The sequence below is a fragment of the Mus musculus genome, chromosome 13, assembly GCF_000001635.26.
Source record: "Mus musculus strain C57BL/6J chromosome 13, GRCm38.p6 C57BL/6J".
NCBI lineage: Eukaryota > Metazoa > Chordata > Mammalia > Rodentia > Muridae > Mus > Mus musculus.
In genome coordinates, this window is record NC_000079.6 from 21803728 (window position 1) to 21816882 (window position 13155).

A 13155-nucleotide genomic window follows, 5' to 3' on the forward strand; every position below is an offset into this window, starting at 1 on the left:
ACCCTGAACTGGGGAGGATGGCTCCAGAGCTGAGTCAGCTCCTGGGACACCTGGCCAGAGGACATGACAAGGCCAGAAGAGCTGTTTTCTGAAATTCCCCAAGGTCTCACTAAATATAGAGAAATTAACATCATAGCCAATCAGAATTGTACTAATGTCACTGCTTTGTCCCTACCATTCATAAAAGAGGTTACCTAATATTTCTGGAAAATTCCCCTAGCCCTGCCTAAAAAGGGACTTACAAGCTCATTGGGTGGTTGCCATTTGCTGAATGGTTCACCTGTGAATGCTGGGTAATTTCTGTAGAACAAGGCCTCTTTGCTTTGCACACTTTTTGAGTCTGGGATCTTCCCTCAGTGATTCTTGGACCCCAACAAACCTATCCGATCTGTACTTCCCATGGGCTCCTAGAGGTGGGACCCTCCTTGGAGTGGGGTCCCCCTACAACCCCCCCTTAAAGAAAGGTATCTCTTTCCCAGGAGCTATCAACTGTTCATGCCTCCTTAGGGGTGAAGGCTCACGCATCACTTTCCACTCGGTTAGATCTTGTTGTGCAGTCAACCACAGCTGCTGGGATTTCGTGCAGCTATTGGTCCTATCATATCCAGGAGACACTGGTTCACTGTACTCCTCCCTAACTTTTGGCTTTTACAATCTTTCTGCCCTCTCTTCCGTGACTATTTCTGAGCCCCAGTGATGTGTGTATATGAGGGAGATGTCCCATCTGTGACTGAACACTTTACTGACACAAAACTCTTTGTACTGGGGCAACTTTTTCAGTTTCAGTGTTAACCAGCATCCACTGCTGCAACCTTGGTCTTCTCTTCCTGGCCTCTTTGCTCGCAGCACAACGACTCTGAGAATTAATTAATTAGGAATAAATGCCTAGGCCACGAGCTTTGTCTCGTTCCCCAGCTAGCTTGTAACTTAAACAACCCATCTATTCTAGACTATGTCTGCCATGTGGTTGGTTATCTCTCCTCAGATGTAAAGAGAGTCTCTTATATACTGTGTAGAAATATCACTTACCGATAAAAAGTTGATGGTCTATCAGCTGAAGCAGGAAATAGAAGGTAGGAGTTCTGGTAGAGAGAAATTGGAACTCCAGGAGTTAGATAGAGGTGAGAGATTCACCCTGAATTAAGAGGAAGTCAGATGCATGAAACTGAGAGGTAGGTACCCACATGGCAGACATAGACTAGAATAAATGGGTTGTATAAGTTACAAGCCAGTCGGGGAAGGAGCTGAAGCTTATGGTCTAGACATTTACTCATAAAGAATTAGGTCTCAGAGTTGTTATTCTGGGAAAGAGAGAGGCCGGTACAAAGACCATGATTACACACTGCACAAAGAAACTTCTCTAATGACATCGGGGGAAGCACCAGTCTATGGGTAGGAAGGTATGAGTTTAGAGGGCAGCTTGGTTATTTCCGTTTAACAGAAAAATAGTATAGTGTTGAGCATGCGGTGTGTTTCTTCTTGTGGAGACAGCCTTATATCTAATCAGAAAATGGGTGATTCTCTCCGTAATATTTATGTATGATTACACCCATGGGTGAATCTTGCTATACAAGTCATTATTATAGTTCACAGAGTTAACAGCTAAGTAACTTGTTGATTATACCAGCACCCTCCCAAGCCAGCTAATAGGGAGGAAGAGTTCTGGTCACTACCATCTTGATTTCTCCACGTCCCATGTCCAAAATGTGCTGTGTCTTCAGCTTTGGGGTCTTCCCATCAAGTGGTGGTGGGTAACCAAAACCAATAGCAATGGCTATTATTTTTGAGGGGTACCTTTAGTACACCTCTGACCAACAACTCAAGTGGAGGTATCCCTTGTACTCAAGTGGAGTACATCTGGTACTGGGTTTTTAATTTTTAATTACCTATGGCTTCTGGGAGGAACATAACCCCTGTGTTCTTTTCCTATAATATTCATTTCTCCTTTATCCATAAAACGTACTCACTCTCCCATTGTAGAGATTGTCTTACTTGAGACATAAAGCTTTCTGAAAGCAGGATGGGTTTCCACTCCTAGGCTGCAGATAAAGTAGCGAGGTCAGTTGACTCATTGTCCATGATCACCTAGCAGTCAAAGTGCCTTCTGCATGAGTACTTGTGCGACTACCCTCTGTGACTTCGTGTCCTCAGATGTCTGCTTTTTGTCACCAAGGGTCTAAACGTTCTAACTTCTGCTTCGATTAATAGAGCGGCCCAAGAAGAAATGAGGGCCCAAATTTGGAAGATTGGATTCCTCTGCTTAGTCATGCCTGTGGGTGTCTTGTCTTTCCCCTTGCTTCGTGTACCAGGTCCTACATGTATGAAAATATTCTTCTAAAATTGTTAAGGCCACATTCTTCTGTCCGTACAGACACTGAGATTCCAGGTCAGTATAGACTTCAGGGTCTGAACTGTGCTAACATTTCCAGGTTCTGAGTGAGTTATAGGGACTACTACTCAGGAATGCAATGTTGTGGCCTCAAATGTTGTCTTGGTTTTTAAGTTAAGTCTTTTTCCTCCTTCAGATGTGAAGAAAGGGCAAAGAGATAGAATTTGGTTATACTTGTGGGAACTACACCTATACGTGTACACACACACACACACACACACACACACACACACACACAATTTCAACACTTTTAGCCTGTTTTCAGATATTTAAAAAAAAATCAGGATTCCAAAAGTAAAAGTATATAGACTATCCAATTTTAATGACAGATACACACACATGACTGTAGTTGGCATACTTACCATCTCAAAGGTTTATGAAGAGATAGAAAACTGTAGTGTATTATGGTGAGCTGGCTATTGCTGAGACAAGTTATAATCACCTCACAGAATCATAAAAATGTTCTTTAGTACAGAGCCTTTTGTATTACCATCTCTTTTAGGTTTTAGACTTTTCCTTATGGTCCTCAGATCCAAGCATCCCAGTAAAACCTACATGGTCTGTTTGGTAGTTGGGTCTTTCATTTTATTTACATATGCCTTTTTGCCTGTGTGACAAGTACGCCACGTGTTTGGGTACTGGTCACACAGTACACCTAGATCAGAGGTGGGTGTTGGATGCGCTGGAGTCAGAGTTACAGCTGATTGTGTCACACCTGCCAGGGGTGCTGGGAACCGAACTCAGGTTCTTGTGAAAAGTAGTAAGGGCTCTGAATTGCTGACCAGTCTACCGCTCCAGCTTCTTCATTACTATTTCTTGTGTGTTTCCGTATCATCGATATATTTCTCATAGGCAAGCATCTTACTAGAGTCGGCCCGCTGTATCTGATCATTACATGCAGTTTGTGAAAAACAAAACAAAACAAAACAAAACAAAACAAAACAAAACAACCAAACTCTGAAGGAAACACTGCTGAGGAAGGTACCCTAGTGGATAAGGTTAGATTTCAGGGCCTTGTTTCTGAGCTATACTGATTTCTCCACAAATAACATGTACAGTGAACATAATCCCATGGGAGCAGTGTAGGAGGTGAGGCCTTTTGCACACTTCTAGTTTCTGTGGATAAACACATAACAAGACACTGTGTCAAAAGTGGGGTAGGAGGCAGGAGAAGAAACAAATTTATTTAATATTCTTCTGTCATTAGGGAACTCACGGTCCCTGCGCAGGTTCTTGATTTCATCTATAAAAGTATTTTAAAGTTGACTCAGAAGGGAACTCTATGAAATTTGATTGACTTTTGAGACAGGAAACACCAGGTTTGGCAGCTATAGGGAAGGGAGACAAGATAAGTAAAAAACAAAACAAAACAACCAACCAAACAAACCAACCCCAGACACCTTTAAAGGCTCACCAGTGGAAGTCTGTCTGGGTGAGCTGGAGGGTTTCATTAAGGGGACAGAAGGCCCTTTAATGGGTCAGGCCAAGGGGGTTGGGATTTTGATTCCTGACAGGAAAAGGACGACTTACCAGCGAGTGTAAGCCATTTTGTTGAGGGAGGGGCTTTTCCTGGTACCTATCTCCTAAAGGGGTTACTTTCGAATTCACGAAAACATACACAGGTACACGGTGCTACTACTTGTAACTACTTGTCACTGTCTGTGTCTTGAAGACACTCATCACAGATCAACCTTTAGACAGGCGGTGATGACACTCGGTGGCGACGAGCAAGCGTTCTGAAAGTTCTTAAGCCAGTTTCCACTCATTAGCCGTGCAAACTCAAGCAATTTCTTAACTGTCACTGAACACGTGCCTTGCGACCTGTAGTATAGGCACAAGTGTTAATTTACCTTAAAAGGATGCAAGGAAAAGAAAATGACTCAAACTGGGGGTAGTGGCACTCACCTTTAATCCCAGCACTCAGGTGGATCTCTGAGTTCAAGGGCAGTCTGATCTACAGAGTGAGTTCCAGGAGAGCCAGGGCTACACAGAGAAATTTTGTCTTGAAAAACTAAAACAAAACAAAAAAGAAAAAGAAATGACTTAATTACTATAAAGGACTTTAAAAAGCATCATATAGCATAAGAATGAATAACTAGCTGAGCGGTGGTGGTGCACGCCTTTAATCCCAGCACTTGGGAGGCAGAGGCAGGCGGATTTCTGAGTTCGAGGCCAGCCTGGTCTACAGAGTGAGTTCCAGGACAAAAAGGGCTATACAGAGAAACCCTGTCTCGAAAAAAAAAAAAAAAAAAAAAAAAAAAAAAAAAAAAAAAACCAAAACCAAAACCAACCAACCAAACAAAAAACGAACAAAAATAAATACATAAATAAATAAACAAATAAAAATAAAACATAAGAAATAAAAAATTAAAAAAAAAGGTTCAGGTGACAAATATTAAAAAAAAAGAATAAATAACTATTGTGAAAAGTTACCTTGGTGTGTGTTTTTCCACCAAACACAAGGCTGTATTATTGTAATTTGCTATCCAACAGATTACTTCTGGTCTTTTGAATCACAAACTATGCTGGGGAAAGAACCAAAACAGGTAACTAAGTGTGGGGCGGAGCCTGGAAGGAAGGCTAACAGCACTGGGTGCACATTTTACACATTTTGCAGAACCAGTAAATTTCCACCTGTAGAAATTCAGGCTGTAAAAGATATTTCCATATTTAACCACAAACGGATATTACTCAATTTTCCTTCAAAGTTTTGCCAATTTACAGGGTATGACTTTGCATTCTTATCCTAAGCTTACTAGGGAAATAATAGATATTGAAAGCAATGTTAAGTTTAGGAAAACACAGGCGGCTTTGGTGAGAAAAAAATTAAATCTCTTGCTTTAGTATCGTGAGGAATCATGAGTTGGAAAAGTGAGATGATAAGTTATTGGTCCTTTTGAAATGAAACCTGTGATGTCACTTGGTGTGTGATGTGCAGCACATTCGTTCTACAGATGCATATCCAGTCGATACTAAAGCTGGGGCCTAAGGTTAGTCTTTCCATTCCTAAGCCAACCTAAGTTGCAAACGGAATCTCTTCAGTTTTCACAGATGCAACTTGCTAGGTAGCAATCGGAAAAAGCATCTTGATGGATCTTTTCTTGCCTAAAACACTGACATCCCTGAGCATGTTCTTACCCTAGGAATAGACATCCAACGGGCCAACTCGTTCATTCCCTGGTCGAGCCTAGAGCAAATAGGGCAGGAATACACGGACAGGATATCCCTGTATGCTCAAGAAGTCAGACAAAAGTATTGATCCTTCAGGACAGTTCCGATGCCTTTCGCTGGGCATGCCCGATAAGGAGAATGACCACAATCGCCTTCTTTGACTTACCCTTTTGTTTAGATGAGGCTTGCTAATTGGTTTTTAATTACGTCTACCAGCTAAACCTGAAGACCAGGAACTTACCACATACTTCCTCCCCATTCTTTGTTCTCCTTCGCCTCTTTGGACAGGTAAACAAGGCGGAAGAGGCTCTCGGCAAAACACTAGGAGCTGCTTCTAAGGTGCCTGCGAACCGGGACAGGGCACCCGCACCCACACAAGAAACACATCTCCCACGTCCACTACCCCAAAGTGAAAGGAACCTGCATGTGTAACAGCTTTTTACGCTGAAAGTGTAGGTGGCTCTGAAAAGAGCCTTTGGGTTAGGAGTGTGAGTTAAAGGAACTCACTTGGAGCTGGTGTACTTGGTGACGGCCTTGGTGCCCTCCGACACCGCGTGCTTGGCCAGCTCCCCGGGCAGCAGCAGGCGCACGGCCGTCTGGATCTCCCGGGACGTGATGGTCGAGCGCTTGTTGTAATGCGCCAGGCGGGACGCCTCGCTCGCGATGCGCTCGAAGATGTCGTTCACGAACGAGTTCATGATGCCCATGGCCTTGGAGGAGATGCCGGTGTCGGGGTGCACTTGCTTCAGCACCTTGTACACGTACACCGAGTAGCTCTCCTTGCGGCTGCGCTTGCGCTTCTTGCCGTCCTTCTTCTGGGCCTTGGTGACGGCCTTCTTGGAGCCCTTCTTCGGGGCGGGAGCGGACTTCGCAGGCTCAGGCATGATGAGACTGGAACTCTGGAACTCTAGCACGGAAGCGACTTGGTCCTGTCTATTTGATGAGGTCTTATTCAAATGAGGCATGGGATCGGGCGCCTATGATTGGTTCATGATATACATGGCGACATCCGAAGTCTTGTCCAATTGACGTGCGCCCGCGAATGCTTCCCATTCGTCTAGAAGAAAAGAAGAAGTCAGCCAATCGCATAGGCCCTTTTTTGCGCCCAGAGAAAACTATAAGGGCCAAGCTCTTGCTCTTTGCAAGCGTACGGTTTTCAGAAGCTGTCTACTTTCTACCATGTCTGGACGCGGCAAGCAGGGTGGCAAGGCTCGCGCCAAGGCCAAGACCCGCTCCTCCCGGGCCGGCCTGCAGTTCCCCGTGGGCCGCGTGCACCGGCTGCTCCGCAAGGGCAACTACTCGGAGCGCGTGGGCGCCGGCGCCCCGGTCTACCTGGCGGCCGTGCTGGAGTACCTGACGGCCGAGATCCTGGAGCTGGCGGGCAACGCGGCCCGCGACAACAAGAAGACGCGCATCATCCCGCGCCACCTGCAGCTGGCCATCCGCAACGACGAGGAGCTCAACAAGCTGCTGGGCCGCGTGACCATCGCGCAGGGCGGCGTCCTGCCCAACATCCAGGCCGTGCTGCTGCCCAAGAAGACCGAGAGCCACCACAAGGCCAAGGGAAAATAAGACCAGCCGTTCACTCACCCGAAAAGAAAAAAAAAAAAGGCTCTTTTCAGAGCCATCCACAGTGTCTTTTAAAGAACTGAATACTTACGTAAATCGATGTCATTTTGTATGCGGTTTAGAGGTGAGGGTTTTAGAACCAGAATTGAAGACAAACGTTGTGGTTTCTGCCCAAGAGAGACTGGCATACATGAACCCAATATAAATGAACTAATTTCCCTTTGAACTACGGTGTTAAGTACTGAAAACTGGCCACTTTTCATGCTTAGGGATCTTTGTAAGCATGAAAAGTAGCTCCGTGTCTTGTTTTCCTTTCGTGTTTCCAGATGGGGATTGAGTCTCCCTAGATGTCCTAGAACTCCAGGCCAGTCCAGCCTTCAACTCCTATTAGCCTGCCCCTGCCCCTGCCCCTGCCTCCCTAGTGTAGAGTTTAAAGGCATGTGCCATCACCGCCATTTGCCATGTGGTTGGGAGCGAGGGGGCATACATTATTCAGACCTAGAACCTCGTCTTTAGAGTTGGTGTACTTACTCCTACATAGTGTTACTGTAAAAGCGACATGTTTTTCCTTTGTATACTATAACTTTTGTTCCATAAGGACGTAGTGATCACATTTAATGAACAAGGTAAAGGCGTGCACGTATGAGTGCGCACCTGCATCTTGCGTTGTTTGATGCACGTAAGTTTAAAAAAAAAAAAAGAAAAAAACTGCTAACGAAAACCTGTAGTGCAGGGAGTTGATGAAATTAGCTTCCTTTCCATATAAAAACCTATTGTGTTAAATTTGCTCTAAGCCCTTCCCCCGGCCACACCCACTTACACTGAGCTCCTGTTTTCACTCCGGTCCGCAAGTTCCCTATAAGAGGGGCCGGCCTTCTCCAGAAGGCCGTCTGCTTCGTCTTAGAGCAGTACAGTTTTGTCTTCGTCATGTCTGGTCGTGGCAAAGGAGGAAAAGGCCTGGGCAAAGGCGGCGCCAAGCGCCACCGCAAAGTGCTGCGCGATAACATCCAGGGCATCACGAAGCCCGCCATCCGCCGCCTGGCCCGGCGCGGAGGAGTGAAGCGCATCTCCGGCCTCATCTACGAGGAGACCCGCGGTGTGCTGAAGGTGTTCCTGGAGAACGTGATCCGCGACGCCGTCACCTACACGGAGCACGCCAAGCGCAAGACTGTCACCGCCATGGACGTGGTCTACGCGCTCAAGCGCCAGGGCCGCACCCTCTACGGATTCGGCGGCTAATTATGCTCACCTAGAGCTTCTTTCTCAACTAAAGGCCCTTTTCAGGGCCATCCAATTAATCCTCCAAAGGGTTGCAACATTGCAGTACGGGCGGGCAAGTTTTCCTAATGAGGCTCTTTCCAGCTACTTCTCGGGGGACGGGGGGGAAGGCGACGAGGGCAGTCTTTTTCAGGGTGAGCCCTCCGTCGTGTCACGTGTGTCCTGGAATTTGGACGGCTCCTTTGAGAGGAGGCAGAGCTCAGGCGCTGAGCAGTAGGAACTCCCATGCCCCGTCCCACCCCTGCCTCCTACGTAGAGGTTTGCTTCAGGACTACTGAAAGACCCCACCATAAGGCTTAGCAAGCTAGCTGCAGTAACGCCATTTTGCAAGGCATGAAAAAGTACCAGAGCTGGGTTCTCAAAAGTTACAAGGAAGTTCAGTTATAGATTAACAGTTAAAGATCAAGGCTGAATAGCACTGGGACAGGGGCCGAACAGGATATCGGTGGTCAAGCACCTGGGCCCCGGCTCAGGGCCAAGAACAGATGGTTCTCAGATAAAGCGGAACCAGCAACAGACACAGAAGCCCCGATAGACGTCAGTGTTAGCAGAACTAGCTTCACTGATTTAGAAAAATAGAGGTGCACAGTGCTCTGGTCACTCCTTGAACCTGTGTGTCTGCCAACGTTCTGACCAGATATGTGCCCATTGCTGAACCTTCATTAGACTCTTTCCTTGTACCCCTCCCCTACCCATTTCTTGAAAATAGACATTGTTTAGATCTAAAAAGTCCCACCTCAGTTTCCCCAAATGACCGGGAAGTACCCCAAACCTTATTCGAACTAACCAACCAGCTCGCTTCTCGCTTCTGTAACCGCGCTTTTTGCTCCCCAGCCCTAGCCCTATAAAAAGGGTACAAACTCCACACTCGGCGCGCCAGTCCTCCGATAGACTGAGTCGCCCGGGTACCCGTGTTCCCAATAAAGCCTCTTGCTGTTTACATCCGAATCGTGGACTCGCTGATCCTTGGGAGGGTCTCCTCAGATTGATTGACTGCCCACCTGGGGGGTCTTTCATTTGGAGGTTCCACCGAGATCAGGAGACCCCTGCCCAGGGACCACCGACCCCCGCCGGGAGGTAAGCTGGCCAGCGGTCGTTTCGTGTCTGTCTCTGTCTCCGTGCGTGTTTGTGCCGGCATCTAATGTTTGCGCCTGCGTCTGTACTAGTTGGCTAACTAGATCTGTATCTGGCGGTTCCGCGGAAGAACTGACGAGTTCGTATTCCCGGCCGCAGCCCCTGGGAGACGTCCCAGCGGCTTCGGGGGCCCGTTTTGTGGCCCATTCTGTATCAGTTAACCTACCCGAGTCGGACTTTTTGGAGCTCCGCCACTGTACGTGGCTTTGTTGGGGGACGAGAGACAGAGACACTTCCCGCCCCCGTCTGGATTTTTGCTTTCGGTTTTACGCCGAAACCGCGCTGCGCGTCTGATTTGTTTTATTGCTCTTTTGTTCTTCGTTAGTTTTTTCTGTCTTTAAGTGTTTTCAAGATCATGGGACAGACCGTAACTACCCCTCTGAGTCTAACCTTGCAGCACTGGGGAGATGTCCAGCGCATTGCATCCAACCAGTCTGTGGATGTCAGGAAGAGGCGCTGGATTACCTTCTGTTCCGCCGAATGGCCAACTTTCAATGTAGGATGGCCTCAGGATGGTACTTTCAATTTAAGTATTATCTCTCAGGTTAAGTCTAGAGTGTTTTGTCCTGGTCCCCACGGACACCCGGATCAGGTCCCATATATCGTTACCTGGGAGGCACTTGCCTATGACCCCCCTCCGTGGGTCAAACCGTTTGTTTCTCCTAAACCTCCTCCCTTGCCGACAGCTCCCGTCCTCCCGCCCGGTCCTTCTGCGCAACCTCCGTCCCGATCTGCCCTTTACCCTGCCCTTACCCCCTCTATAAAGTCCAAACCTCCTAAGCCCCAGGTTCTCCCTGATAGCGGCGGACCTCTCATTGACCTTCTCACAGAGGACCCCCCCGCCGTACGGAGCACAACCTTCCTCCTCTGCCAGAGAGAACGAAGAAGAAGAGGCGGCCACCACCTCCGAGGTTTCCCCCCCTTCTCCCATGGCGTCTCGACTGCGGGGAAGGAGAGACCCTCCCGCAGCGGACTCCACCTCCTCCCAGGCATTCCCACTCCGTATGGGGGAGATGGCCAGCTTCAGTACTGGCCGTTTTCCTCCTCTGACTTATATAATTGGAAAAATAATAACCCTTCCTTTTCTGAAGATCCAGGTAAATTGACGGCCTTGATTGAGTCCGTCCTCATCACCCACCAGCCCACCTGGGACGACTGTCAGCAGTTGTTGGGGACCCTGCTGACCGGAGAAGAAAAGCAGCGGGTGCTCCTAGAGGCTAGAAAGGCAGTCCGGGGCAATGATGGACGCCCCACTCAGTTGCCTAATGAAATCAATGCTGCCTTTCCCCTTGAGCGCCCTGATTGGGATTACACCACTACAGAAGGTAGGAACCACCTAGTCCTCTATCGCCAGTTGCTCTTAGCGGGTCTCCAAAACGCGGGCAGAAGCCCCACCAATTTGGCCAAGGTAAAAGGGATAACCCAGGGACCTAATGAGTCTCCCTCAGCCTTTTTAGAGAGACTCAAGGAGGCCTATCGCAGGTACACTCCTTATGACCCTGAGGACCCAGGGCAAGAAACCAATGTGTCTATGTCATTCATCTGGCAGTCTGCCCCGGATATCGGGCGAAAGTTAGAGCGGTTAGAAGATTTAAAGAGCAAGACCTTAGGAGACTTAGTGAGGGAAGCTGAAAAGATCTTTAATAAACGAGAAACCCCGGAAGAAAGAGAGGAACGTATCAGGAGAGAAACAGAGGAAAAAGAAGAACGCCGTAGGGCAGAGGATGAGCAGAAAGAGAAAGAAAGGGACCGCAGAAGACATAGAGAGATGAGCAAGCTCTTGGCCACTGTAGTTATTGGTCAGAGACAGGATAGACAGGGGGGAGAGCGGAAGAGGCCCCAACTTGATAAGGATCAATGCGCCTACTGCAAAGAAAAGGGACACTGGGCTAAAGACTGCCCAAAGAAGCCACGAGGGCCCCGAGGACCGAGGCCCCAGACCTCCCTCCTGACCTTAGGTGACTAGGGAGGTCAGGGTCAGGAGCCCCCCCCTGAACCCAGGATAACCCTCAAAGTCGGGGGGCAACCCGTCACCTTCCTGGTAGATACTGGGGCCCAACACTCCGTGCTGACCCAAAATCCTGGACCCCTAAGTGACAAGTCTGCCTGGGTCCAAGGGGCTACTGGAGGAAAGCGGTATCGCTGGACCACGGATCGCAAAGTGCATCTAGCTACCGGTAAGGTCACCCACTCTTTCCTCCATGTACCAGACTGCCCCTATCCTCTGCTAGGAAGAGATTTGCTGACTAAACTAAAAGCCCAAATCCACTTTGAGGGATCAGGAGCTCAGGTTGTGGGACCAATGGGACAGCCCCTGCAAGTGCTGACCCTAAACATAGAAGATGAGTATCGGCTACATGAGACCTCAAAAGAGCCGGATGTTTCTCTAGGGTCCACATGGCTTTCTGATTTTCCCCAGGCCTGGGCGGAAACCGGGGGCATGGGACTGGCAGTTCGCCAAGCTCCTCTGATCATACCTCTGAAGGCAACCTCTACCCCCGTGTCCATAAAACAATACCCCATGTCACAAGAAGCCAGACTGGGGATCAAGCCCCACATACAGAGACTGTTGGACCAGGGAATACTGGTACCCTGCCAGTCCCCCTGGAACACGCCCCTGCTACCCGTTAAGAAACCAGGGACTAATGATTACAGGCCTGTCCAAGATCTGAGAGAAGTCAACAAGCGGGTGGAAGACATCCACCCCACCGTGCCCAACCCTTACAACCTCTTGAGCGGGCTCCCACCGTCCCACCAGTGGTACACTGTGCTTGACTTAAAGGATGCCTTTTTCTGCCTGAGACTCCACCCCACCAGTCAGCCTCTCTTCGCCTTTGAGTGGAGAGACCCAGAGATGGGAATCTCAGGACAATTAACCTGGACCAGACTCCCACAGGGTTTCAAAAACAGTCCCACCCTGTTTGATGAGGCACTGCACAGAGACCTAGCAGGCTTCCGGATCCAGCACCCAGACTTGATCCTGCTACAGTACGTGGATGACTTACTGCTGGCCGCCACTTCTGAGCTCGACTGCCAACAAGGTACTCGGGCCCTGTTACAAACCCTAGGGGACCTCGGGTATCGGGCCTCGGCCAAGAAAGCCCAAATTTGCCAGAAACAGGTCAAGTATCTGGGGTATCTTCTAAAAGAGGGTCAGAGATGGCTGACTGAGGCCAGAAAAGAGACTGTGATGGGGCAGCCTATTCCGAAGACCCCTCGACAACTAAGGGAGTTCCTAGGGACGGCAGGCTTCTGTCGCCTCTGGATCCCTGGGTTTGCAGAAATGGCAGCCCCCTTGTACCCTCTCACCAAAACGGGGACTCTGTTTAATTGGGGCCCAGACCAGCAAAAGGCCTATCAAGAAATCAAACAGGCTCTTCTAACTGCCCCAGCCCTGGGGTTGCCAGATTTGACTAAGCCCTTTGAACTCTTTGTCGACGAGAAGCAGGGCTACGCCAAAGGCGTCCTAACGCAAAAACTGGGACCTTGGCGTCGGCCGGTGGCCTACCTGTCCAAAAAGCTAGACCCAGTGGCAGCTGGGTGGCCCCCTTGCCTACGGATGGTAGCAGCCATTGCCGTTCTGACAAAGGATGCAGGCAAGCTAACTATGGGAC

General features: G+C 48.7%; 3 protein-coding genes across 4 annotated transcripts; 2 read left to right on the forward strand and 1 right to left on the reverse strand.

Annotated features, from left to right (window-relative positions):
- Positions 1-2684: 2684 nt before the first annotated feature.
- H2bc23 (H2B clustered histone 23) lies at positions 2685-6472 on the reverse strand. 2 transcript variants are annotated; one of them, NM_001097979.2, is made up of 2 exons: positions 6068-6472; positions 2685-4400 (listed from the first exon to the last, which is right to left on the reverse strand). In NM_001097979.2, exons 1-2 carry the CDS (start codon positions 6442-6444, stop codon positions 4373-4375), a joined length of 405 nt encoding a protein of 134 aa, NP_001091448.2. In that variant the 5' UTR covers positions 6445-6472; the 3' UTR covers positions 2685-4372. The 2 variants fall into 2 exon arrangements, with proteins under 2 accessions (NP_001091448.2, NP_001300809.1); NM_001313880.1 differs by lacking the exon at positions 2685-4400 and having other exon boundaries at positions 6014-6472.
- Positions 6473-6639: 167 nt separating this feature from the next.
- On the forward strand, positions 6640-7191 carry H2ac23 (H2A clustered histone 23). The gene has a single exon (NM_001177544.2). The coding sequence runs from the start codon at positions 6740-6742 to the stop codon at positions 7130-7132; it is 393 nt and encodes a 130-aa protein (NP_001171015.1). The 5' UTR covers positions 6640-6739; the 3' UTR covers positions 7133-7191.
- An 827-nt stretch (positions 7192-8018) lies between these two features.
- On the forward strand, positions 8019-8423 carry H4c17 (H4 clustered histone 17). The gene has a single exon (NM_001195421.1). It carries the CDS (start codon positions 8057-8059, stop codon positions 8366-8368), a length of 312 nt encoding a protein of 103 aa, NP_001182350.1. The 5' UTR covers positions 8019-8056; the 3' UTR covers positions 8369-8423.
- Positions 8424-13155: the final 4732 nt, after the last annotated feature.

Bases quoted from the DNA above. Each gene is read 5' to 3' on its own strand.
- H2bc23 (NM_001097979.2), bottom strand. From the start codon at position 6,444: ATGCCTGAGCCTGCGAAGTCCGCTCCCGCCCCGAAGAAGGGCTCCAAG. The intron at 4,401-6,067 runs GTGAGTTCCTTT...GTTTTGTTTTAG, and splicing joins ACCAAGTACACCAGCTCCAA to TTTTTCAAGACAAAATTTCT.
- H2ac23 (NM_001177544.2), top strand. From the start codon at position 6,740: ATGTCTGGACGCGGCAAGCAGGGTGGCAAGGCTCGCGCCAAGGCCAAG.
- H4c17 (NM_001195421.1), top strand. From the start codon at position 8,057: ATGTCTGGTCGTGGCAAAGGAGGAAAAGGCCTGGGCAAAGGCGGCGCC.